Source organism: Amblyraja radiata, chromosome 22, assembly GCF_010909765.2.
Source record: "Amblyraja radiata isolate CabotCenter1 chromosome 22, sAmbRad1.1.pri, whole genome shotgun sequence".
Lineage (NCBI taxonomy): Eukaryota > Metazoa > Chordata > Chondrichthyes > Rajiformes > Rajidae > Amblyraja > Amblyraja radiata.
This window is the reverse complement of record NC_045977.1, coordinates 33991338-34014806: the sequence shown is the minus strand read 5'-3', so window position 1 is coordinate 34014806 and position 23469 is coordinate 33991338. Positions and strand designations below refer to the sequence as shown.

At 44.7% G+C, this 23469-nt stretch overlaps 1 protein-coding gene across 1 annotated transcript; it reads left to right on the top strand.

Annotated features, from left to right (window-relative positions):
- Window positions 1-1345: 1345 nt before the first annotated feature.
- On the top strand, window positions 1346-23032 carry foxj1 (forkhead box J1). Its single transcript, XM_033040993.1, has 2 exons — window positions 1346-2029; window positions 20700-23032. The coding sequence occupies exons 1-2, from the start codon at window positions 1472-1474 to the stop codon at window positions 21501-21503; spliced, it is 1362 nt and encodes a 453-aa protein (XP_032896884.1). The 5' UTR covers window positions 1346-1471; the 3' UTR covers window positions 21504-23032.
- The last annotated feature ends 437 nt before the right edge of the window (window positions 23033-23469 follow it).

Sequence of the window (23469 nt, the reverse complement as noted above, 5' to 3'; positions counted from 1 at the left end):
TCAATCTGAAGAAACGTCACTCCTTCCTTCTTCTCTCCAGAGATGCTGCCTGTCCCGCTGAGTTACTCCAGCTTTGTGTGTCTAATCTTCGGTCAAACAATACTCCAGCATGTTGTGCCTATCCTCGGTCTAAACCAGATGGAAATAGGCGACGTTTCGGGCCGAAACCCTTCTTCAGACTGTCCTACACTTTATACGATTGGAGAAGTTTGGCTTGGTTAGGGGGAGCTATGCGGGTGAACGGGGGCAGGTTGGAGGACGGGGGGAGGGTGGGGTGTGGGATGGAGGGGGAGGTGGTGGGGGGCTGGGTCATTTGGAGACAGTCCCTGCCTTGCTGCTCCACCAGGCGTCAGCAGGAGTTATGAAAGGTGAAACCTGGACACGGGCGGCCAATGGGCTGGCCACGATGTGTTTAAAGGCGGATTAAAGTGCCCGGGCTGCCTGCCTGCCGTGTGGAAGCAGAGGTGACACTCCACCCCATCCTGCCTTTTATAACGCGCAAGCGGCGCAAATGTCAAAGCCCGTTGGATTCAACCTTTAGGGGCTCCAGGAGGCAGCTGTCTCTCTCTCTGCAACAAGCGACTTGATGCCAACAGCGCGCCAGGCACAGATAGCACTGCAGAGTATTTAAACTCGCACTTCGCCAGCTGGGGCAGTATTTGAGACACATCGCTAACAGGTGAGAGCGGTGCTTTTGTTCTTAAAAACGCAACAGGTTCTCGGAAATTTTAGAAGCATTTATAATTTAGAAAATTTAGAAGAACTTTAATAAGGATTCATTCCGAGACCCAAACTTCATGCTTTGTGAGTGTGTGTGTGTGTCTTTGCCTTTTAACACACTCCGACTTTTTTCGAGCCAACGTTAAAAGAAAGGTCTTAATACGGATCGTGTTCGAAGGCAGGCCATGAAATGCTAATTATATTTGATATAAACCTGGTTATTTTCTTACTCGCGGTTGTTTGTGGGCGCATGAGAGTCTGGTTGGTGTTCCCACTACTATTCACCGCCGTGCCAATCTTAACGTGAATTCGCTCTGAGCTTCAGCGGGTGATGTGACAGACACACAATTCTCATCGTTTTTCCTTTGGATTTTTTTCCCCCTTACAATCCGAGATTATTTTCTTCCTTGAAGATAGACGCAACAAAAAGATGCTGGTGTAACTCAGCGGGGCAAGGCAGCATCTCTGGAGAGAAGAAGGAATGGGCGACGTTTTGGGTCGAGACCCTGAAACATCAGCCCGTTCCTTCTCTCCAGAGATGCTGCCTGTCCCCCGCTGAGTTACTCCAGCACTTCGGTGTAAACCAGTACCAGCGGTTCCTTATTTTAGTGTTTGTTTTTTCCTTGCTGCCTCGTCTGGTTTACTGACCCTTGTCCGTCCTTTCGTTTTTCAGTTGCAGAGAGGGAGAGCGAGTGGGTTGACTCTCGCCAGCGCCGAGCCCGACGACCCCCCCCCTCGCCCACCCCAGACGATGCCTGTACTGACCACGCCAGAAATCGCCACCAAGTTCAAGGAGAATTGGATGATGCTGCACCCAGAGGATCAGGAGAACGTGAACGGCGCCGTCAACTTGGACGACAGCCTGACCAGCCTGCAGTGGCTCCAGGATTTCTCCATCCTCAACGCGAACCTGGAGAAGCCCCCCGCCGCCGCCGCCCACCTCCACCACCACCACCTCCTCCACCACCACCACCACCACCTCCTCAAGCAGCAGTTCCCCGGCTCGGATGGCCCCGCTTCGCCACCGGCCGGGGACACGGCCGCCACCGGCATGCCCTTCAGCCTGGGCAACCCCATCTCCGCGGCCACCGGAGCCAAGACTTTCATCCAGACCCACGCTCCTTCCCAGAGCCCGGTGGAGGACGTGGATTACAAGAGCAACCCGCATGTGAAACCGCCTTACTCCTACGCCACCCTCATTTGTATGGCCATGCAGGCCAGCAAGAAGAGTAAGATCACTTTGTCAGCCATTTACAACTGGATCACCGACAATTTCTGCTACTACCGCCACGCAGACCCTAGTTGGCAGGTAAGCGAGATCTCCAGCGGTCCCAATCCATCCACATGAACCTTCGATAATAGGTACCGCTCGACATAAAGATCACGCGTCTAGATTAATACCCGTGCAGAACAACTCGTACCTTTTGATAAGATCTCGGTGAATAGATTCCAGTTGGGGGGAAAAACAAAGTGCTGGAGGACACAGAATGCTGGAGTAACTCAGCGGGGCAGGCAGCATCTCTGGAGAGCGTGGATCTTTTAGGACCGAGATGAGAAAAACATTTTTCACACAGAGAGTGGCGAATCTCTGGAATTCTCTGCCACAGAAGGTAGTTGAGGCCAGTTTATTGGTTATATTTAAGAGGGAGTTAGATGTGGCCCTTGTGGCTAAAGGGATCAGGGGGTATGGAGAGAATGCAGGTACAGGATACTGAGTTGGATGATCAGCCATGATCGTATCGAATGGCGGTGCAGGCTCGAAGGGCCGAATGGCCTACTCCTGCACCTATTTTCTATGTTTCTATGTTTCGGGTCGAGACCCTTCTTCTGAAGAAGGGACTCAGTCTGAGACTTCACCCATCCACGTTCTCCAGAGATCGTCTTCAGAAGAAGGGTTCTCCAGAGATGCTGTCTGACCCGCTGAGTTCCTCCAGCACTTTGTTTCTGACTCGAATTTCCAGCGCCTGCAGTTCCCTTTGGCTCCTGCGTGGATTCCAGCGTTTAAAAAAAAGCCTGTATTTCGGTTCGTTGGCCGCCGCTGCAACAGGTGCTTTTATAAACATGGGTCTGTGGACAGTCCCAGAAGCTGATTAAGACCTCGCAACCCCCTGTTCCCCCTCCCTTCAAATCCACCTGAGCAGATTCAGCCGCGACTAGATCCAGGCTACACAAAAAATGCTGGAGAAACTCAGCGGGTGCAGCAGCATCTATGGAGCGAAGGAGATAGGCAACGTTTCGTACCGAAACGTTGCCTATCTCCTTCGCGCCATAGATGCTGCTGCACCCGCTGAGTTTCTCCAGCATTTTTTGTGTACCTTCGATTTTCCAGCATTTGCAGATATTGTAGACCGGGCTCCGGGCTCTGGGCCACAAAACTGCTGGAGTAACTCAGCGGGTAGGGCAGCATCTCTGGAGAAAGGGAATGGGTGATGTTTCGGGTCGGGACCCTTCTCCAGACTCAAAACCCCGACCCAAAGACTCGAGCAGAAACGTCGCCCATTCCTTCTCCTCGGAGATGCTGCCTGACCCGCTGAGTTAGTTACTCCAGCATTTTCCTGTCCGGCATCTTCGTTGTAAACCAGAAGTCTACAGCCCCTTCCTATAGACGAGATGTTGTCATTGTTTAAAATATCAATAAAACAGTACTTTCGTTTTCGAAATTGTGAAGATCGGCGCGGTCATATAATATACACGGGTTGTAGTAGCATTTCCCTCCAGGGGGTTCTATCGTATCGTATCGTAGGAGCCGATGCATGGATTAGCCCAGTATTAGAACAGTTCCCAGCTGCATTATCACTGAGTCTGCAGAAGGGTCCCGACCCGAAACATCACACACCCATGCCATATCCCTCAGAGATGCTGCCTGTCCCGCTGAGTTACTCCAGCAGTCTGTGCCCTTCAGGGTAAACCAGCATCTGCAGAAGCTTGTCGGCGAGTTACTCCAGCACTTTGTGTGTGTCTCTCTTTGGTGTAAACCAGCACCTGCAGTTCTTCGTTTCTACTCTGCATTCTTACATAAGTTCCAGGGGCAGAATTCGGCCCGTCAAGTCTACTCCGCCAATCAGTCGTGGCTGGTCTATCTGTCTCTCCCTCTCAACCCCACCCCCCCCCCCCCCCCCCCCCGCCTTCTCCCCATAACCCCCCCCCCCAGACACCCTTTACTAACATTGACACCAAATGCTGGGGTAACTCGGCGGGACGGGCAGCATCTCTGGAGAGAAGGAATGGGTGAGGTTTCGGGGTCGAGACCCTTCTTCTCCAAGGATGCTGCCTGTCCCGCTGAGTTGCTCCAACACTTTGTGTCTATCCTCGGCATAAACCGGCATCCGCAGTTCCTTCCTGCACCCTTTACAAAACATTATTGTTTCGTTTATAGCTACATCAATTGTTAAGGCTCGAAAACAAACAGGCTGCTTTAAACACAAACGTGGGCACAGCTTTTAACGCGGCGACGTGTGTCGTGATTTACTGTTAGCGCTTTGTTGGACAGTTTTCGCGCTGCTTATTTTGACTGGCGGCGAATGGGAAGGAATCGCGTTTTAAACACACACACAAAAAAAACCTGGCGGCCAGTTCTCAGGGAAGACAGAAGAAGAACAGTCTCTGAGTGCAATGAATGCCAAGACACCATGGCGGTAGTGTACACTGACACCTCGTCACCACAGCCGGTGGTCTAATGATGATGATGATACTTTATTGTCACTTAGGTCATAAGGAATAGGAGGAGAATTAGGCCATTCGGCCCATCAAGTTTACTCCGCCATTCAATCATGGCTGATCAATCTCTCCCTCCTAACCCTGTAGTAGACTCCTGCCTTCTCCCCATAACCCCTGACACCCATACTAATCAAGAATCTATCTATCTATATCTGCCTTAAAAATATCCAGTGACTTGGCCTCCACAGCTTTCTGTGACAAAGAATTCCACAGATTCACCACCCTCTGACTAAAGAAATTTCCCCCAATCGCCTTCCTAAAGGAACGTCCTTTAATTCCGAGGGTATGACCTCTAGTCCTAGACTCTCCCACTAGTGGAAACATCCTCTCCACATCCACTCCATCCAAGCCTTTCACTATTCTGTACGTTTCAATGAGGTCCCCCCTCAATCTTCTAAACTCCAGCGAGTGCAGGCCCAGTGCCGACAAACGCTCATCATAGGTTAACCTACTCATTCCTGGGATCATTCTAGTAAACCTCCTCTGGACCGTCTCCAGAGCCAGCACATCCTTCCTCCAATATGGTGCCCAAAATTGCTCACAATTTGTACCTAGGGGTCCAGTGAAATTCGTTGTTTTTGCGTACAAAGTACACAAAAGAGCGACCACGATGGCATTGGCAAAGTTACAAAAAGTTCTCATCCTTTCTTCGCTTCCCCCTCCCCCCCTTAGTTCTTGGCAACACCCCCCCCCCCCCCCCCCCCCACGCCTTGTCCGTCCTCAGTATTCCATCCACCTCGACCATAGCCTGACTCCGACCGCACAGTTTGGAATATCCTGCACTATATCCAAAAGGACACAAAGTGCTGGAGTAACTCAGCAGGTCATGTTGCATCTCTGGAGAACATCTCGACTGAAACATCGCCTGTCCATGTTCATCAGACACGCTGCCTGACCTGCTGAGTTACTCCAGCACTTCGTGTCCTTCTGTCTATCAACCAGCATCGGCAGGTTTTCTTATGTTTTGAATATAATATCCCACTGATTACAAAATGTAAGAGAAGCTTCATTCCTTTGGTCATCAGGAGACGGACATATCTCTGCAAACTAAGACCAGTGGTTAATGACCAGCAATTAGATGGTTACTAATTAATTTGATGAGAACAATATTTGGCAACAGAATTTTATCTCTACTAGAAAAATCATGGATGACGCCATCGGTAGGAAGCATTCAGTGATAGATACACACAAAGTCTGTATGTGTGTACCACACACGGTCAGGTAGCATCTCTGGAGAAAAAGGATGGATGAGGTTTCGGGTCTGAAGAAAGGTCCTGGCCCGAAACGTCACCCATCCTTTTTCTCCAGAGATGCTGCCTGACGCACTGACTTACTCCAGCATGTTGTGTCTCTGTCTTTGGTAAAAAAACAGAATAGTCATAGTGTCATATAGGGTGGAAACAGGCTCATTGGCCCAACTTGCACACACCGACCAACATGTCCCATCTACACTAGTCCCACCTGCCTGCGTTTGGCCCATATCCCTCTAAACCCGTTCTATCTACAGCATCTGCAGTTCTTTGTTTTTTAGCATTCAATGATAAATCGGTTTCAGAATTTAGATGAGTTTCCTTCATCCAAGATTGGTTAGGATGTAGGACTTGCTACTAGCAAGGAGGAGAGTGGATGAAGAGCACTAACTGAAGTAACCAAGTGTGATGGACAAAGGAGTAGGCAAGGGATGACATTACTCAGGAGGAAGCCCCCCAGCCTCAATGTCCTTCAGAAGAACCATTCCACGGAATTTCTTCTTATTCCAGCCTTCTTCCCCTTACGATTCTATTTCTCTTCAAATTTAAAAAAAAAAAAACTTATTTGAATCTTAAACCAGAGGTGAATTTGTGGAATTCATTGCCATAGAAGATGGTGGAGGCCAAGTCATCGAGTATGTTATAAAGCAGAGATTAGTAGGTTCTTGTTTAGCAAGGGCTTTATAAGCTTTATAAATTCATAAACATGTTATAGGTGCAGAATTAGGCCATTCGGCCCATCAAGTCTAATCCGCCATTCAAATTATGGCTGATCTATATTTCCTTCTCGTCCCCATTCTCCTGTCTTCTCCCCATTCAAAGGTTACGGGTAAAAGGCAGGAGAATGGGGTTGAGAGGGTAAAATAGATCGGCCATGATTGAATGGCAGAACATTCTCGTAAGGCCAAATGGTCAAATTCTACTCCTATGTCTATGAACTTGTAATCTGCTCTCAATGTCCTTTTTGGTGGTATATTCCAAATCACAATTGATTGCTTTTTGTTTCCCTAATGTCACATGTTTATCTGCCAGTCTGTGCACTCTGGTTGTCAACTTTGCTACCAAGTAAAACTCACATTATTTACTCTGTTAGTAAATGATGAGAATGGATGATTTTGAATGGAGGTATCATCTCTACCCTTCACCTTTTCTACCCATAAGTAGGAGAACCCCCGTTCAAGGCCCTTCATCCCTGGTCTTGCATTCATTATTCTCAACTGCATCTTCTCCAAGATTTTGCCACCTGTGGATCACGATCCAGAATATCCATGACATTCCAACCGGGGCCAAACATGTATTTGTACTCGCTGTTGTAACTTGCACTCCTGTTTGTGAGGCAAAAGATTCTGGCTACCTTTCCAACTAATCTTCTTACCCTGACTTGCTGCTTTCAGTTATTTGAACATACAGTACACACCCTGAAACACCTTTCCCATGCAACCCCCTCTTAAAAGTGTGCCCTTTAGTTTGCATTGCCTCAGCCTAATTTCCACCTAACATGAATCACTTTACACTTATCTATTACATTTCATATCCCATGGGTGTAGGTTTTTGCAATTCTGTACTGCTTTACCCCATCTCGCCTGCATTGAATTTATGGTGTGTGTACCAGGTCCAAGTCATCAATGTGGACATTTAGCGATACATTTAGGAAACTGGCCAGATTTAGGGTCAGTTTCTCCCCTGCTGTTATCAGGCAACTGAACCGTCCTCTCACCAGCAAGAGTGCGGTCCTGACCTCCCATCTATCTCATTGGGGACCTTTGAACTATCTTTAATCTACCGATCGGCCTTTATCTTGCACTAAATCTTGTACCCTTTATCTTTCTGTACGTTGTGAACGGCTTGATTGAAATTATGTATAATCTATTATTTGACTGGATAGAAGAAACAGAAGCTTTTCACTGTACCTCGGTACACATGACAATAAACGTAACTACATCACAAAGACTATGAGCATGATCCCAACATGACTCCACTGCGCACTTCTCTTCTGACTGAGAACTAACTGTAGACATTCTCCTTTCATCCGTCCCTTAACTAACTTTGTTTTAATAATATCTCTGCGGGTTTATCCCATGGGGATCTTATGGACTTTATCCAATGTCTTTGGAATGTTGACGCTTACTGTGTCAACCACATCATTATCATCTTTGGCTTATTTAGTCAAAGTATTGTCAAAACTGGGAATGAAAATGCAGTTGTGCAGTGGTAGAGTTGCTGCCTCACAGTGCCAGAGACCCGGGTTTCATCCTGACTACGTGTGCTGTCTCTACGGAGTTTGTACGTTCTCCCTGTGACCGCATGCTCTGTTTCCTCCTACATACCACAAAGCTACTGCAAATTGCTCTTGGTGTGTAGGATACTAACATAGAACTAGTGTATGGGTGATCCATGGTCAGCGTGGTCTCGGGGGCGAGGTGGGGGGGGGGGGCTGTTTACAGTCATATCTCTAAAACTAAAACCAAAATGGATATGGTGATGGGGTTGAGGTGAATAGAGGCGGTAAGAGGTTTGTGTGGAGCATAAACACTGAAGAAGGGTCTTGACCCGAAACGTCACCCATTCCTTCTCTCCAGAGATGCTGCCTGTCCCACTGAGTTGCTTCACCACTCTGACTCTATCATCAGCATTGAAAAGTTGACCTGAGTTGTTATAGTTTGTCTTGTATATTCTAGATAATACCCGTGACTTTTCATGCTAAAACTGCCTTTGGTCAAATTCGGTCTTTGCTCCTGCAACCAGTTGTAATCTTGCTGTATATTCCATTTACAAATACATTTTACATATCTTTAGATAGTTCAGATTAATCCTCCCCCCCACGACTCCCACCCCTCCACACTTGTTGAGTTGGTCATGTTGTTTCTGAGTTGCCAAATATCTAATAATGACTGGACAAACATCAGATAAATATCATAGTTCATGTGTCGGCAGATCAGTATCTACTGGCACGAGCAGTAATGGTGTTTGCGTGGAATGAAAATCACATGATCATCTCAATTAGCACAGTATCTAGGAGTTAACAACAGATGTAAATAGTGATGAAAACTGTAAGCTAATCACGCTATTCTAACACGTGGGTATTAACTTTTCATGATTCCGTCCTGCCATACTTAATTATATTTTCTAACACTCTCCAGTCACACAATGGTAACTGAGACCATGGTATGTAACATGATATGGAAGAAGATGCTTCTTATACACCGTGGAAGGCTGCTCACTCTTAGAACGAACTTGCAGTTGATGGTCGTTTGAGGTGAAGGATAAACAAAACGATTCACGCTTCAAATTATTAATTTCTTTCTTTCCCCTCCAGAATATAACATGTCTCTTTTAATTCTGAATCTTCTCATGGCACTTAGGATTCTTGCAACTAAAAGGCCATTCTCCAGCATAATGCCCCTGTCCCACTTAGGAAACCTGAACGGAAACCTCTGGCGACTTTGCGCCCCACCCAAGGTTTCTGTGCGGTTCCCGGAGGTTGCAGGTGGTTGCCGGAGGTTGCAGGTAGTGGAAGCAGGTAGGGAGACTGACAAAAACCTCCGGGAACCGCACGGAAACCTTGGGTGGGGCGCAAAGTCTCCATAGGTTTCCGTTCAGGTTTCCTAAGTGGGACAGGGGCTTAACCCTTTAGCTGACCATTTAAAAAAAAACGTTTCCAAATTATTGATTAGTACGGGTGTCAGGGGTTATGGGGAGACGGCAGGAGAATGGGGTTCAGAGGGAAAGATCAATCAGCCATGATTGAATGACGGAATAGACTTGATGGGCTGAATGGCCTAATTCTGCTCCTATCCTATGTGCACATGAACTGATGAACAAAGAATGCTTCCCAGCTTCTGATAATCCAAATTAGGAAGGAACCTCCAGCCAGGAGAATTCTGCCATCTTTAGATAAAATTACATAAGCTGAAACAAACAAGGCTTAAATAAGCTTCAACCTAAAGATGTTAATCTTAAATCTTAGCTCTATCACTTAATAATGTTTGGACTCAAGAGTTTTTGTTACTAAATGTAGCAGTTTGAATTTGACACAGTGATGTAGTCATAGGGTCGTACAACATGGAAACATGCCCTTCGGCCCAACTTGCCCACACCAACCAGGATGCCCCATATCTACACTAGTCCTACCTGCCCGCGTTTGGCCCAGATCCCTCTAAACCTTTCATACCCATGTACATGTCCAAATTTCTTATATTGATTTATGTTAAAATATTATTCTAATATTTTTTAATGATTTATGTAATATTTTAAGCTGATTCTTAATTGCGAGGCCCTATTTTTTTAACCAAGGGCTGGCTTCTATGAAATGGAAAAAAAAGACAGAAAATGCCAATAGGATTCAACAATTTTTTTAATTTCTGATTTCAGTAGCACTGCTCACCTGCTGACTGATGGCTAGATCTATCGACAAAAAGCTGGAGTAACTCAGCGGGTCAGGCAGCATCTCTGGAGGAAAGGAATAGGTGATGTTTTTGTGTCTGAACCCTTCTTCGGGCTGAAAGATAGAGAAGGCCAGAACAAAGCAGGACAGGCAACAGATGACCTCAGGATGGGTGGAGTCCACAACCCAAACTGATGCCCAGTTTGGTTTTGTGCAGAAACACTTGGCTCAGACCTCATCACTGCCTTGGTCCAAACATGGGACAAAGAGCTGAATTCAAGGAGGGGAGAAGGGAATGAATGTCTTGGATATCAAGCCAGCATTTGCCTGAGTGTGACATCAAGCAATCCTGGTAATACTAAAATGTAATGGAAGTCAAGGGAAACAAGTCAACAACTGTGGCACAGTAGCGCAGCCGGAGAGTTGCTGCCTGACAGCGCTAGAGACCCGGGTTCGATCCTGTCTACGGGAGCTGTCTGTACGGAGTATGTACGTTCTCCCCGTGACCTACGTGGGTTTTCTCCGGGTTCTCGGATTACCTCCCACACTCGGAAGACGTACTGGTTTGTAGGTTAATCGGCTTGGTATCATTGTGAATTGTCCCTAGTGTGTGTAGGATAGTGCTGGTGTGCGGGAATCGCTGGTAGGCGGGGACACAGTGGGCCGAAGGGCCTGTTTTCACGCTGTATCTATAAACTAAGAAAACGAAACTAGACTGGATTTATACATCTTCTGAAGGGAAGTTATCGCGGTTATTGGAGATTAATTATCTCAGTTCCAGGAACTCCTCAGAGCCATGTCCTTGGCCTAACTAACTTCTTCAATGACCTCCCTTCAATCAAAAGATCAGAAGTGGGGGTATGGGCTGATGAATGCACAATATTACATTCTATTCACAACACATCAGATCAGTCTGAAGTCGGGTCTTGACCTGAAACTTCACCCGTCCCTTCTCTCCAGAGATGCTGCCTGTCCCACTGAGTTACTCCAGCATTTTGTGTCTTTCTTCGATTTAAACCAGCATCTGCAGTTCCTTCCCAGGCAACAGGTAACGAACCCATGCATTCCCTCTCGGACCATCCCTCCCCCACACAAGTCGCACCAGCTTCTCGTTCTCATCTAGCAAACAGCTAACAATGGCCTGTTTCCTTTATCATAGTTGCTTTTTTGCATTTCTTTCATTGATTTATTCTCTATCCCTCTACATCACCATCTATAATCTCTCATTTCCCTTTGCCCTGACTCTAGTCTGAGGAAGGGTCTTGACCCAATACGTCACCCATTCCTTCTCTCCAGAGATGCCGCCTGGCCCGGTGAGTTGCTCCAGCATTTTGTGTCTAACACCAGGAAATGACGCAACTGGGCGACTTTCAAGCACAGGCTGGTAAAGGGCGAATAACCTTCACACTGTCTAAATGCCAGAAAATTACCCACTTCAACAACAAGAAAAACGGAAAATACTGCAAACACTCAGCACGTCGGGCAGCATCTGTGGGTAGATGCACAACTAACATTTCAGGCCATGGAGCCTTCATCAGAACTGAGAAAGAGCCAACCTAGCTGACACTGCCCTGCTGTTCACAATGTCATTCCCCCTCCAGATTCCTTTAGGAGATTTTTATTGTTTAGTTTATAAGATACAGCGCAGAAACAGGCCCTTCGGCCCACCGGGTCCGCGCCAATCAGCGATCCCCGCACAGTTACACCGTCCCCCCCCCACACACTCGGGACCATTTTTACATTTACAAAGCCAATTTACCTACATACCTGCACGTCTTTGGAGTGTGGGAGGAAACCGAACAAAGATCTCGGAGAAAACTCACGCAGGTCACGGGGAGAACGTACAAACTCCGTACACCCATGGTCGGGATCGAACCCGGGTCTCCGGCAATGTAAGGCAGCAACTCTACCGCTGCGCCAACGTGCCGCCCATTAACAGATGACCCATTACTTGCAGTGAGTGAACGGTGATGTGTCAATAATGTTCGGAAGATGGTGATCGATTACATTGAGCAGACCAATAGAATTGTCATTAAAGTCGGACAAACACACCAATCATGGGAAAATTAGGGAATAAACTTTGAACAAAACATGTACTTCAGACATATTAATCATCTAATTTGCATGAATAATATTAGGATTAAATTAATATTGTTCTTTAGCAAATTAATCTATATTTAAGATAAACGATTTTGAAATTCATTCCTTAACATTTGTAAAATTACACACGATCTATCAGGATGATCTGAATTATATATATATACACATACGTATATTTATATTTGTGTGTGTGTGTATTAGATGATTAATATGTCTGAATTACAACTTAAAGGTTTTGTTCAAAGCTTATTCCCTAATTTTCCCATAATTGTCGTGTTTGTTTGAGTTTAACGACAATTTTATTGGCCTGCTCAATGTATTAGAACACCATATATATATATATATATATTTTATATATATATACACGTGTGAGTGATAGAGATATTTTTACATAGAAATATGAAAAGATTGCCAAATCAAAGGAAGCTGTCTACTGTCCTATTTTACTCATTTAAATTTCTATGCAAGAAATTTATTCACTTACAAAGAAATTGTGCTGCTCTTTGGCCTTGCTGCCATGAAGTTATTCTTCCTTTGTTATCTAACTCCATTTATCTATTCTTCCATTCCTTTTTCATTGATATATTTATCTTCCTTTTAGATATACTTTGCCTACTCATCTTAACTTCTCTTTCTGGTAACTGATTGCACAATCTCACTATCTGGAAACATGCATCCCCAACTGCATTTATTTTATTATAGTTTAGTTTAGTGTCACATGCATCGAGGTACACCAAAGAGCTTTTTTGTTGATTGCTATCCAGTCAGCGGGAAGACTATACATGATTACAATCAAGTCGACCACAGTGTACAGATACAGGATAAAGGGAATAACACTTGGTGCAAGGTAAAGTCAATAGACAACAGGTGCAGGAGTAGGCCATTCGGCCCTTCGAGCCAGCACCGCCGTTCAATGTGATCATGGCTGATCATCCACAATCAGTACCCCGTTCCTGCCTTCTCTCCATATCCCTGAATTCCACTATCCCTAAGATCTCTAAATAGACAATAGACAATAGTCTAAGAAACTCAGATTAAAGAACAGTCCGAGAATCTCCAATGAGGTCGATGGCAGGTCAGTTGGGGATGGGATGGTTTTGATTTTGTGGGGAATTACAGGGGAGAAGTGAACCCATTTAATATCTCTCTTCGATTGGTTCTCCCAAATAGAAACATCTTTTTTCTGTTTGCTGTTGCTAATTCGTAGATCATTGTGAAGAAACTTGTGAATTATTTCGGAAAGGAGTCCTTTCAGTCCACTTCCCCTCATTCTTTTTTCCACAGTATACCACCCGGCCCTTCTACAACCAATGTAACATTTATTCAATAAGGAATACAGTTTAAACATAAGTATGTTAAAATAAAAAATAATTTTGCAAAAACATTTTTGCAATTAATAGATGGGGTGGAACAGTGGGGCAGCTAAATAGAGTTGCTGCCTCACAGCTCCAGAGACCCGGGTTCAAACCTGACTGCAGGTACTGTCCGTACGGAGTTTGTACGTTCTCCCTGTGACTGTGTGGGTTTTCTCTGGGTACTCCGGTTTCCTCCCACACCCCAACGCCGTACAGGTTTGTAGGTTATTTGGCTTAAGTATGAATTGTAAGTTGTCCATAGTTTTGTAGGATAATGCTAGCTGATCACTGCTTGGCGCAGACTCAGTGGGCTGAAGGACCTGCTTCCACACTATACCTAAAGACCAGTGATGGTAAAAAATCTGGAGCATTACACCAGAGGAGGTGGTAGAAGAGAAAATAATGGCGGATTTTATAAACTACTCAGGCGTCCAGAATGTAGACTCAAGGAACTGCAGATGCTGGGTTACCAAAAAAGACACAAAGTGCTGGAGTAACTCAGCAGTCGGGCAGCGTCTCTGAGAGCAGACAGATCATGTTGCTTGAATCACTGAGTTACTTCAGCACTTTGTGTCTTTTCAAGAGTCAAGAATGTTTAATTGCCATAGATATCAACAATGGAACAATGAAATTCATATTTACACAACAGGTCGGTAACACAAAACACATATGCAATATACAATAAACAAGATTCAATAAATTAATAACCTCAATACTCAATTCAATTCATTTAAATCTAGTGCAAAACAATACCCGATGTCCTTAGTTCGACCAAAAACTGTCCACAGTTTGCAGGTTAGTGTTGTGTAGCGCCCAAGAGCCTGATGGTTGTTGGGAAGAAGCTATTCTTGAACCTGGTGCTAATTGTTTTCAGACCTCCTTCCTGTGAAATAAAAGCATAGATAGGTTGGTGCGGGTCATCGATGAAGCCGGCTCCATCTTTGAGGCAGCTCCTCCTGTCGATCCCTTCGATGGTGGGGAAGTCAGGACGTGTGATGGACCGGGCAGTGTCTATCACTCTTTGTAATCTCCGTCATTCCTAGGCATTCGAGTTGCCGGACCAGGCCATGATGCGGGCAGTCAGTGTGCTCTCTGCACAAGCCCACGAGAATATTCATCAACATAACTGTTTGTCCTGGCTCTCCTAAAACTTCTAAGAAAGTAAAGGCATGGTTGGGCTTGCTTCATGTTTGCATCAATGCGCTGAATTTGTTCCGATTATCAAAGTGTGTACAAGATTTCAGAATTGTAGGAAGGTTGTTTTTAAGGGATAGACTGGATAGCCTGTGGATTCTACCTTCTCCAAAATATTGGTGTATCTATTATTATGTACTACATATTTCCTTACTCTCAAGAATGGTCATGTCAAGCCTGTTGATATGAATAGATCTCATATGGGGCGAGCATGTGTTTCTGAGGTACTCTCTCATAGTTTTAGCATCAATATATTTCTCCGTGTTGAAGAATGCTTCAGTAAAAGGTGCTAAAGGAATCCATTAAAGGGAATCGATATGCGTTTAAAGAAGAAATAATGCTTGACTTTGACATCTATACTACTTTTCATTTTAATGAGAAAAGGAAACCATTTTAGAAAGTTGACAGCAGAAAAAAAAACGAGGATGATCCAAACTTCATGAATGTATTGAAGATGGACACAAAGTGCTGGAGTAACTCAGGGGGTCGGGCTGCATCTCTGGAGATAAAGGATGGGTGACGTTTCGGGTCGGGACCCTTCTTCAGACTCAAAACCCAACCCAAAGGCTTGTGCAGAAACGTCACCCAACGTTCTCCAGAGATGTTGCCTGACCTGCAGAGTGACTCCAGCACTTTGTGTCTATCTTTGGTATAAACCAGTGTCTGCTTTTCCTTTCTACACACTTTATGATTGCGTTGATGAAGCAGTGATGATCATCAGCTGCACAACTCACTGGTCTGGTTATGTCCAACAGGGCAGCAGATTAACAGGGAAAGTCTTAAGTCCTTACACTGAAGCTCGGCTATTGTGGTAGTGTTGTATGTTGAGAATCATCGTGACCAGAAGCAGCCACTTTGCCGCCAATTGGTACACTTCATCAGATTTCCCCGGGAATAATTCCCTTGGGAATGACCCCGGGTATCCACCAGAGATTTTGTCTGGGATTTGGTGATCCTTGGTGATCTCACTGAAGCGTTCAAAATCCTTACAGGTTGTGACAGGGTAGATGAGGTTTGATGTTTAACTCACCCGGGGTTTCCAGAACCAGGGGTCTAAAGTGTCCAAATGTTTATATACAAAGGGGGCGGCACAGCAGTAGAGTTGCTGCCTTACCGAGCCAGAGACCCAGATCCGATCCTGACTACGGGTGTTGTCTGTACGGAGTTTGTACGTTCACCCAGACATGCCGATGAGTAGGTTAAATTGGCCTTGGTAACATTGTAAATTGCCCCTAGTGTGTAGGATACATGCACGGGGTGATCGCTGGTTGGCATGGACTCAGTGGGCCGAAGGGCCTAGGTCCATGCAGTATCTCTAAAGGGTCACAGGGTTATAATAAGGGGTCGAGCATTCAGCACAGGTAAGAAAAAGTTCTTTCTCCAGAGAGAGTTGAGTCTCAGGAGGGACATGGAGGTTAAGTTACTAAATAAGCATTTGTGGAGGTTTACGGATATTTTTTATGTTAAAGGGTTCAAGACATATGGGGTTAACGCAGGAATTAGTTAAAAGATCAGCCCTGATCTTGTGTAAAGATGGTAATCCGGACATGAGGGGCCAAATGGCCGACTCCCACCCTTGCTTCTCAGACTTTATTCAGAGCATGCTGTCCATTTCTCAGCCACATTGACTGATCTCCTACAGGAGAATATACCAGGCTCCAGTCTCCTTCTTCTTAAGGATAGCTGCCGGTAATCATGTCATTGAACTAAGTGTAGGGCAGACAACCACACAGTCTGCAGAAGGATCTCGATCCAAAACAATACCTTTTCTCCAGAGATGCTGCCTGACCGCTGAGTTACTTCAGCAGTTTGTGTCCATCATCGGTTTAAACCAGCATCTGCAGTTCCTTCCTACACATCTCAGGGATCCTGTTTCTATCCAATAATCTGCCCATCAGGGAACCCCCTGGCTACAGGTCATCTGTTGCAGGCTGTGCTTTGTCTGCCATCCTGTTAACTCCCATTCTTTGGTCTCCGCTCCCCCCTGCAATCAGTCTGAAGGAGGGTCCCGTACCTATCCATTTCCTCCAGAGATGCTGCTTGACCCGCTGAGTTACTCTAGAATTTTGAGTTTATCTTCAGTATGTCTCTCTTCATCTCGGGTACCCACTCACTCGTTGGATCTGCTAGCTGTAACCGCTTATCAAAAGTCCCTACATGTAAATATCTGTTACCTTTTATGACTCTCAATGTTTCCACCAGCAAGTTGGCGTTAATTAGCAAGATAAACATGCACGGAGCTAATGAGTACAAAATCGCCTCGGTGCATCACAGTCATTCCATTCAGTTTTCAAGTCTTTAAACCAGAGAAGGGCCCAAACAAAAGACCTCTCGCCCCAGGCTCCAGCACCAGCCCATGTGAGTTAATTCCCTTAATATCCACAAATGTAGCATTCTCTGTCATAAACATTCTGTTCAGTGTTCTCCCCGCAAACATTAACCAGAGTTCATGTTCTGAAGACAGACACAAAGTGCTGGAGTAAATCAGTGGGTCAGGCAGCATCTCCGGAAAAATGAACAGGTGAAGTTCAGTTTAGTTTAGAGATACAGTGTGGATTACTTCCGCTCTACAAGTCCGCGCCGACCAGCGATCGATCCCCCCGTACACTAGTTCTATCCAACACACTAGGGACAATTTACGGCAAGCCAATTAATTTACAAACCTTCATGGCTTTGGAATGTGGCAGGAAACCAGAGCACCCGGAGAAAACCCACGCTTTCACGGGGAGAACATTGGAAACTCCACACAGGCAGCACCCGTAGTCAGGATCGAACCCGGGTCTCTGGTGCTGTATGGCAGCAACTCTACTGCTGCGCCACCGTGCCGCCTCTAAGTAACGTAGCAGAGGGCTAACATTAATTTAAAACAAAGCACAATGTAAACGTATCAAACACCTATGATTTATTCTTCTCTTATATAAACAACATCAGAACATTAACTTTGATTCCCTTCCTCTGGTTTTGCAAGGTCAGCCTGAGATCCTTTGCTTTTCTCTGCTCCTTTAAGATGCCCATGGCTAGTCGAAGCTGGTCTTCAACATAGTCGAAGCTGGTCTTCAACATAGTCGAAGGAGGTCTTCAACATGTCATTTTTTCAAACTCTTCTAAACTCGTCAATTAGGTCTCCCAAGTGGGACAGCCCCTTTAGGCACTCAATAATTTAATTTCCAATTTGTGCAATATTACATAATGTGCGGTGTAATGCCTGGTCATTTAAATGTCATTATTATTATATTGGCACGTGACGCTCTCCATGCTTTGCAACTGCATCTTTTGACTGGTGGCAGACCAATTTCCCTCTGGGATAGATAAACTTGTATCGTATTGTATGGAGGATTTCTGCGCCTATTGTGGTTAGCGTGATTGGAGTGTGGAGATCTTACGGAGATCACACATTCTTTTGTTTGGGGAGGAACTGCGGATGCTGGTTTATACTGAAGATAGACACAAAATGCCGGAGTAACTCAGTGGGACAGGCAGCATCTCTGGAGAGAAGGAATGGGTGGTGTATGGAGAGTCTTTCTGAAGAAGGGCCTCGACCTGAAATGTCACCCATTCCCTCGCTCCAGAGATGCTGCCTGTCCCGCTGAGTTACTCCAGCATTTTGTGTCTACCTTTGGTTCACACAGTCTTATGTTGAGAAAAAAGTTAATAATGCACAGTTAGGGAAGTTAACTGCAAAGAGAAGCCAGCATGCCAGACTGGTGCTTAAGAAGGAACTGCAGATGCTGGAAAATCGAAGGTAGACAAAAGTGCTGGAGAAACTCAGCGGGTGCAGCAGCATCTATGGAGCGAAGGAAGTCTGAGGAAGGGTTTCAGCCCGAAACGTTGCCTATTTCCTTAGATGCTGCTGTACCCTCTGAGTTTCTCCAGCACTTTTGTCTATGCCAGAGTGGTGCAGTGTTAGAGTTGCTGTCTTACAGCACCAGAGACCAGGGTTTGAACGTGACAATGGGTGTTCTCCCTGTGACAGTGTGGGTTTTCTCCGGGTGCTCCGGTTACCTCCCACATTCTAAAGACATACACGTTTGCAGGTTAATTGACTTGGGTAAAATTGTCCCTTGTGTGTAGGTTAGTGCTCGTGTATGGAGATCACTGGTCGGCACGGACTCGGTGGGCCAAACGGCCTGTTTCCGTGCTGTATCTTGCCAGAATATAAAACAAGATATTGACGAAAATTTGTGCACTGGTATGCTTCATTAAAAAACCAAGGAAAAGAAGTGTGTAGAAAGGAACAGTAGATTCTGGTTTATACTGAAGATAGACACAAAGTGCTAGAGTAAGTGGGCTCTAGTGAGACCACACCTGGAGTATTGTGTGCAGTTTTGTTCTCCAAATTTGAGGAAGGACATTCTTGCTATTGAGGAAGTGCAGCATAGGTCCACGAGGTTAATTCCCGGGATGGCGGGACTGTCATATATTGAAAGAATGGAGCGACTGGGGTTGTACACTCTGGAATTTAGAAGGATGAGAGGGTATCCTATTGAAACATAAGATTTTTAAGGGATTGGACATGCTAGATACAGGACAACATGTTCCCGATGTTGGGGGAGTCCAGAACCAGGGGCCACAGTTTAAGAATAAGCGGTAGGCCATGTAGAACGCAGATGAGGAAAAAAGTTTTCACCCAGAGTTGTGAATCTGTGGAATTCTCTGTCTCAGAAGGTAGTGGAGGCCAATTCTCTTGATGCTTTCAAGAGAGAGTTAGATAGAGCTCTTAAAGATAGCGGAGTCAGGGTATATGGGGAGAAGGCAGGAACGGGGTACTGATTGTGGATGATCAGCCATGATCACAGTAAATGGCGGTGCTGGCTCGAAGGGTCGAATGGCCTACTCCTGCACCTATTGTCTATTGTAACTCAGCGGGTTAAATAAACACATCAGAATAGAAGTGTTTACTTAACGGAAAACCGAAGCGATGAATATACGGGGATTGGAATATCGGGCTGGCGTGTAGATAACAGATTAGAACCACCTTCTGCATTTGGGATTGTGTTAAACAGGGACATAAAAAACAACGATCAAGTGATATAGACCATGGACACTGTTAGAAATCTGTCCCCTACTGAATCTCATTCTGAAAGGAAGATTGTATCTAGAAAGGTTAAAGCCAAGGAAGGGGGCTACTATTAATAGTGGAGTATTATGTTCACTGTTCTGGGAATCTGGGGCAAGGAGGTGCAACTTACAAATTATTCCCATAAAATGGCACTACAAGGCAAGGAGAAATTTATTCACACAGATTGGAACATGGAATGCTTTTGCAGTTTGGAGTTGTATTGAAGCATAGAAAGGTGCAAGGATATACTAGATAGGATTGCTGTTGCTAAAAGATACTGATCCAGTTGACCTCATGAGTGCTTTAAATGTCTAACGTTAGCTTGGATATAACAGAATATTTAAGATCAGATGATTCCTGCAAAAGTATGAAACAAAATACTGGAAAGAAAAAAGAAAAAAAATGTGTATAAAATCATGAGAGGAATAGATCGGGTAGTCAGTCGCACAGTCTCTTGCCCTGAGTTGGGGAATCATGAACCAGAGGACATACGTTCAAGGTGAAGGGGGAAAATTTAATAGGAATCTGAGGGATAACTTTTTCACACAAAGGGTGCTGGGTGTATGGAACAAGCTGCCAGAGGAGGTAGGTGAGGCTGTGGGACTATTGCAACATTTAAGAAATAATTAGACAGGTCCATGGATAAGATGGGTTTGGAGGGATATGGACTAAATGCAGGCAGGTGGGGACTAGTGCAGTTGGTTGGTATGGGCATGTAGGGCTGAAGGGCCTGTTTCCAAGCTGTATGACCTATGACTCTAAGCATAGCTTTTAATTCTAATGTACCTTTATTAATGCACATTGAGCATTGCTTTTTTAAACCCATTTTGAAATTGCTGTCGTTTCTTTCACACTTATACGTTTTGCAAGTTTTGTGGCATTAATGTCTTCTCTTTTCTCCATCTCTTTGGTATTTGCAGAACTCCATTCGTCACAATCTTTCCTTGAATAAATGTTTCATGAAAGTGCCAAGGCAGAAAGATGAGCCTGGGAAAGGAGGGTTCTGGCAGATCGACCCGCAATACGCGGACATGTTTGTCAACGGCGTGTTTAAAAGGAGACGGATGCCCGCCACTCACTTCAGCACCCTGAAGCCGACCAAGCTGCCCCCTGTATCGGCAAGTGAAGCCTCGCTGAACCCAGCGACTCAGACCTTTCTGTCTTATTCTGGGCCCGAACACCCATCCACACGGTACCTGGAAAATACTCACGGCAACCCGATTTTCAACTCCCTTGACAGCCAGCGAACTGCAAGCAAACGCAAACAAGCCTTGCCAAAGCGGACCATGAAGATGGGCAGAACTTCTCAGTCCCCTCTGCTAGCTCACGACGAAAGAGAATCGGAGTCCCTCAAGGGAGACTTTGACTGGGCGTCAGTCTTTGACGACGTGTTTAACGTGAACGGGAGTAACTTTGAGGACCTAGACATCAACGCTGCGTTGAACTCTCTGGGGACAGAGCTGGACCTTACTGTCCAAGGAAGGCACATTAGCCCACAGTCCAAATGGTGTTCCATGGGCATGGACCAAGTTCTCGCGGAAACCACCAGCCAAACTTCGCAGTTTGAAGATTTTACTTTTTTCTCTGACCCTCAAAGACATCCGTGGGAGGAGATGAAAGAAGAGTTCCAAGTGACCCCTTTGAATGTAGATCAAGGCTTCAACTTCTATGAAGGATTCTTCAATGAGATACATCAATGGGAAAGAGGAGATACCTTTCTGTGACCAGACTAATATTGATCAATCTTGAACCATTTGCTACATTAGCATTAATGCCTTGATGATTGGATTTGTACAGCTTATATGAAGTTCCTTTATACTGTTGAAAAAATTACCTGTTTGTTATTTTTTATTGTTCATAATTTTTACACTGGAATACCATTTAATAGAGATTCCTGTCATGGTTGAGAGAAAACAGTCTGAAATTCTTAATAGTTTTAAGATCGTACCCTCTGATCACAAACCAGATTGTACTACTAACAGGTGCACAGTGCTGCGACATTTTGAAAGGATGTGTTGTCAAAGCTATTTGTCATTTCAGATTCTTTACCTTTTTTGTTTTGCAAAACCGAAAATTGCTCAATCGCACTTGACACTTTGGAAGGCCATGTTGCTGAACTGAACAGATGGAGCCAATAGTCAAGTCAAGCAAGCTTGCATTAAACGGAACTGTGATAATACTACACACACACAGTCAATTCGGAGGAAGCTAATCGTTTTCCCAAATGGTTTCTTTGAGCGTTTCACCACTATTCTTGCTACTTGATCCAATAATTCCACAACGACCAATATTGCACTTATAAAAAAAAAAACCTTAATCCTCAAAAAGATGATCTCAATGGTACTGCATTTCAACTGATTTTCATTTTTTTAGAAGCTTGCTGGTGCAGTTTTTTATGCCATATGGACTTGAATTAGAAATACAGGGCTTAACTTGAGGTCATTTCAAGTTATTTTATTTTTTACTTTTCCTTGACTTGACTACTGAATGAATGTTAGATTTTGGTTCAATGACTTCGCTGAATTGACACAGAAACTTGTAGGATGCAAGGCATAGGTCCGACCATATATTTTTCCATACAGAAGTTATTTTACTCCGATGTACTAGTGTTATAAATGTAGTTCTGTGGAATTGATTTGGTGACTAACCTGAGCGGAAATTCTCAAGCGGAGAGAGGACATGGGTAAGATTGGATGCAACTATATTTGGAACTGCCCTAAATCATGACAAACTTGAGGTGGAACTGATTGACACTAAAAAGGGCAAATGTCACTTGCTAAAGTGAAGCAAGCATCTTGAGCTGGATTATATATATATAAATATAAATATATATATTAAATAAAACACGCAATCAATTCATCATGATTCTATGCAGAACTCTGTTCCTCATTGTCTTGGACCTGCTGCCTTAGCAATGAAGTAATGGAGGGTTCCCATCCTGTGACTTTTGCAACGAGCTGCTATGTATTCGGGAAGATGAAGTAGGACATCGTCCACTATACTGTAACTATGCCAATCTCTTTAATTCACTGAAGGCAGAGTAGAGGAAAAAAAAAACTCATCGATCTTTGAGCGGAATGGATAAGTAGTCACTGTTAGATGCTTGTTTTGTTTCGAGAAGAGTGTGTTTGCCTGGATCTGTCTCTCTGTTAGCTGACCAATGGACAAATTACCCTTGTGTGCAATCTCCCATTTTCTATTCTGGTTAAATGCTATTTGCCTCACTGCAATAAAAATTGTGGGGTTTAAAGCACAAAATTCTGTAGTTTTGTTTTCTAATGAATGCCCGTGTGCCACTTGATTAGACACAAGCACGAATTATTAATATTTCTAATATGAAAAGTATTCTGAATTTGCACCAAAATGTTGGTTAAACCTTAACACCGAAAAATAATTATTTTAATATATATCTGCAGGATGTGTGAATGGAAATATAAAGCTATTTAAAATGAAATGGAATGGCTCTTATTGGGATCAATGTTAGTGGAAGTGTTCGACACTGTAAGTTTAGTTTCGTTGAGTTTACAACAGATAATAGACAATAGGTGCAGGAGTAGGCCATTCGGCCCTTTGAGCCAGTGCCGCCATTCAATGTGATCATGGCTGATCATCCCCAATCGGTACCCCGTTCCTGCCTTCTCCCCATATCCCCTGGCTCTGCTATTTTTAAGACCCTATCTAGCTCTCTCT

Coding starts and splice junctions, on each gene's coding strand:
- foxj1 (XM_033040993.1), top strand. CDS start 1,472: ATGCCTGTACTGACCACGCCAGAAATCGCCACCAAGTTCAAGGAGAAT. Junction 2,030..20,699: donor ACGCAGACCCTAGTTGGCAG/GTAAGCGAGATC, acceptor TGGTATTTGCAG/AACTCCATTCGTCACAATCT.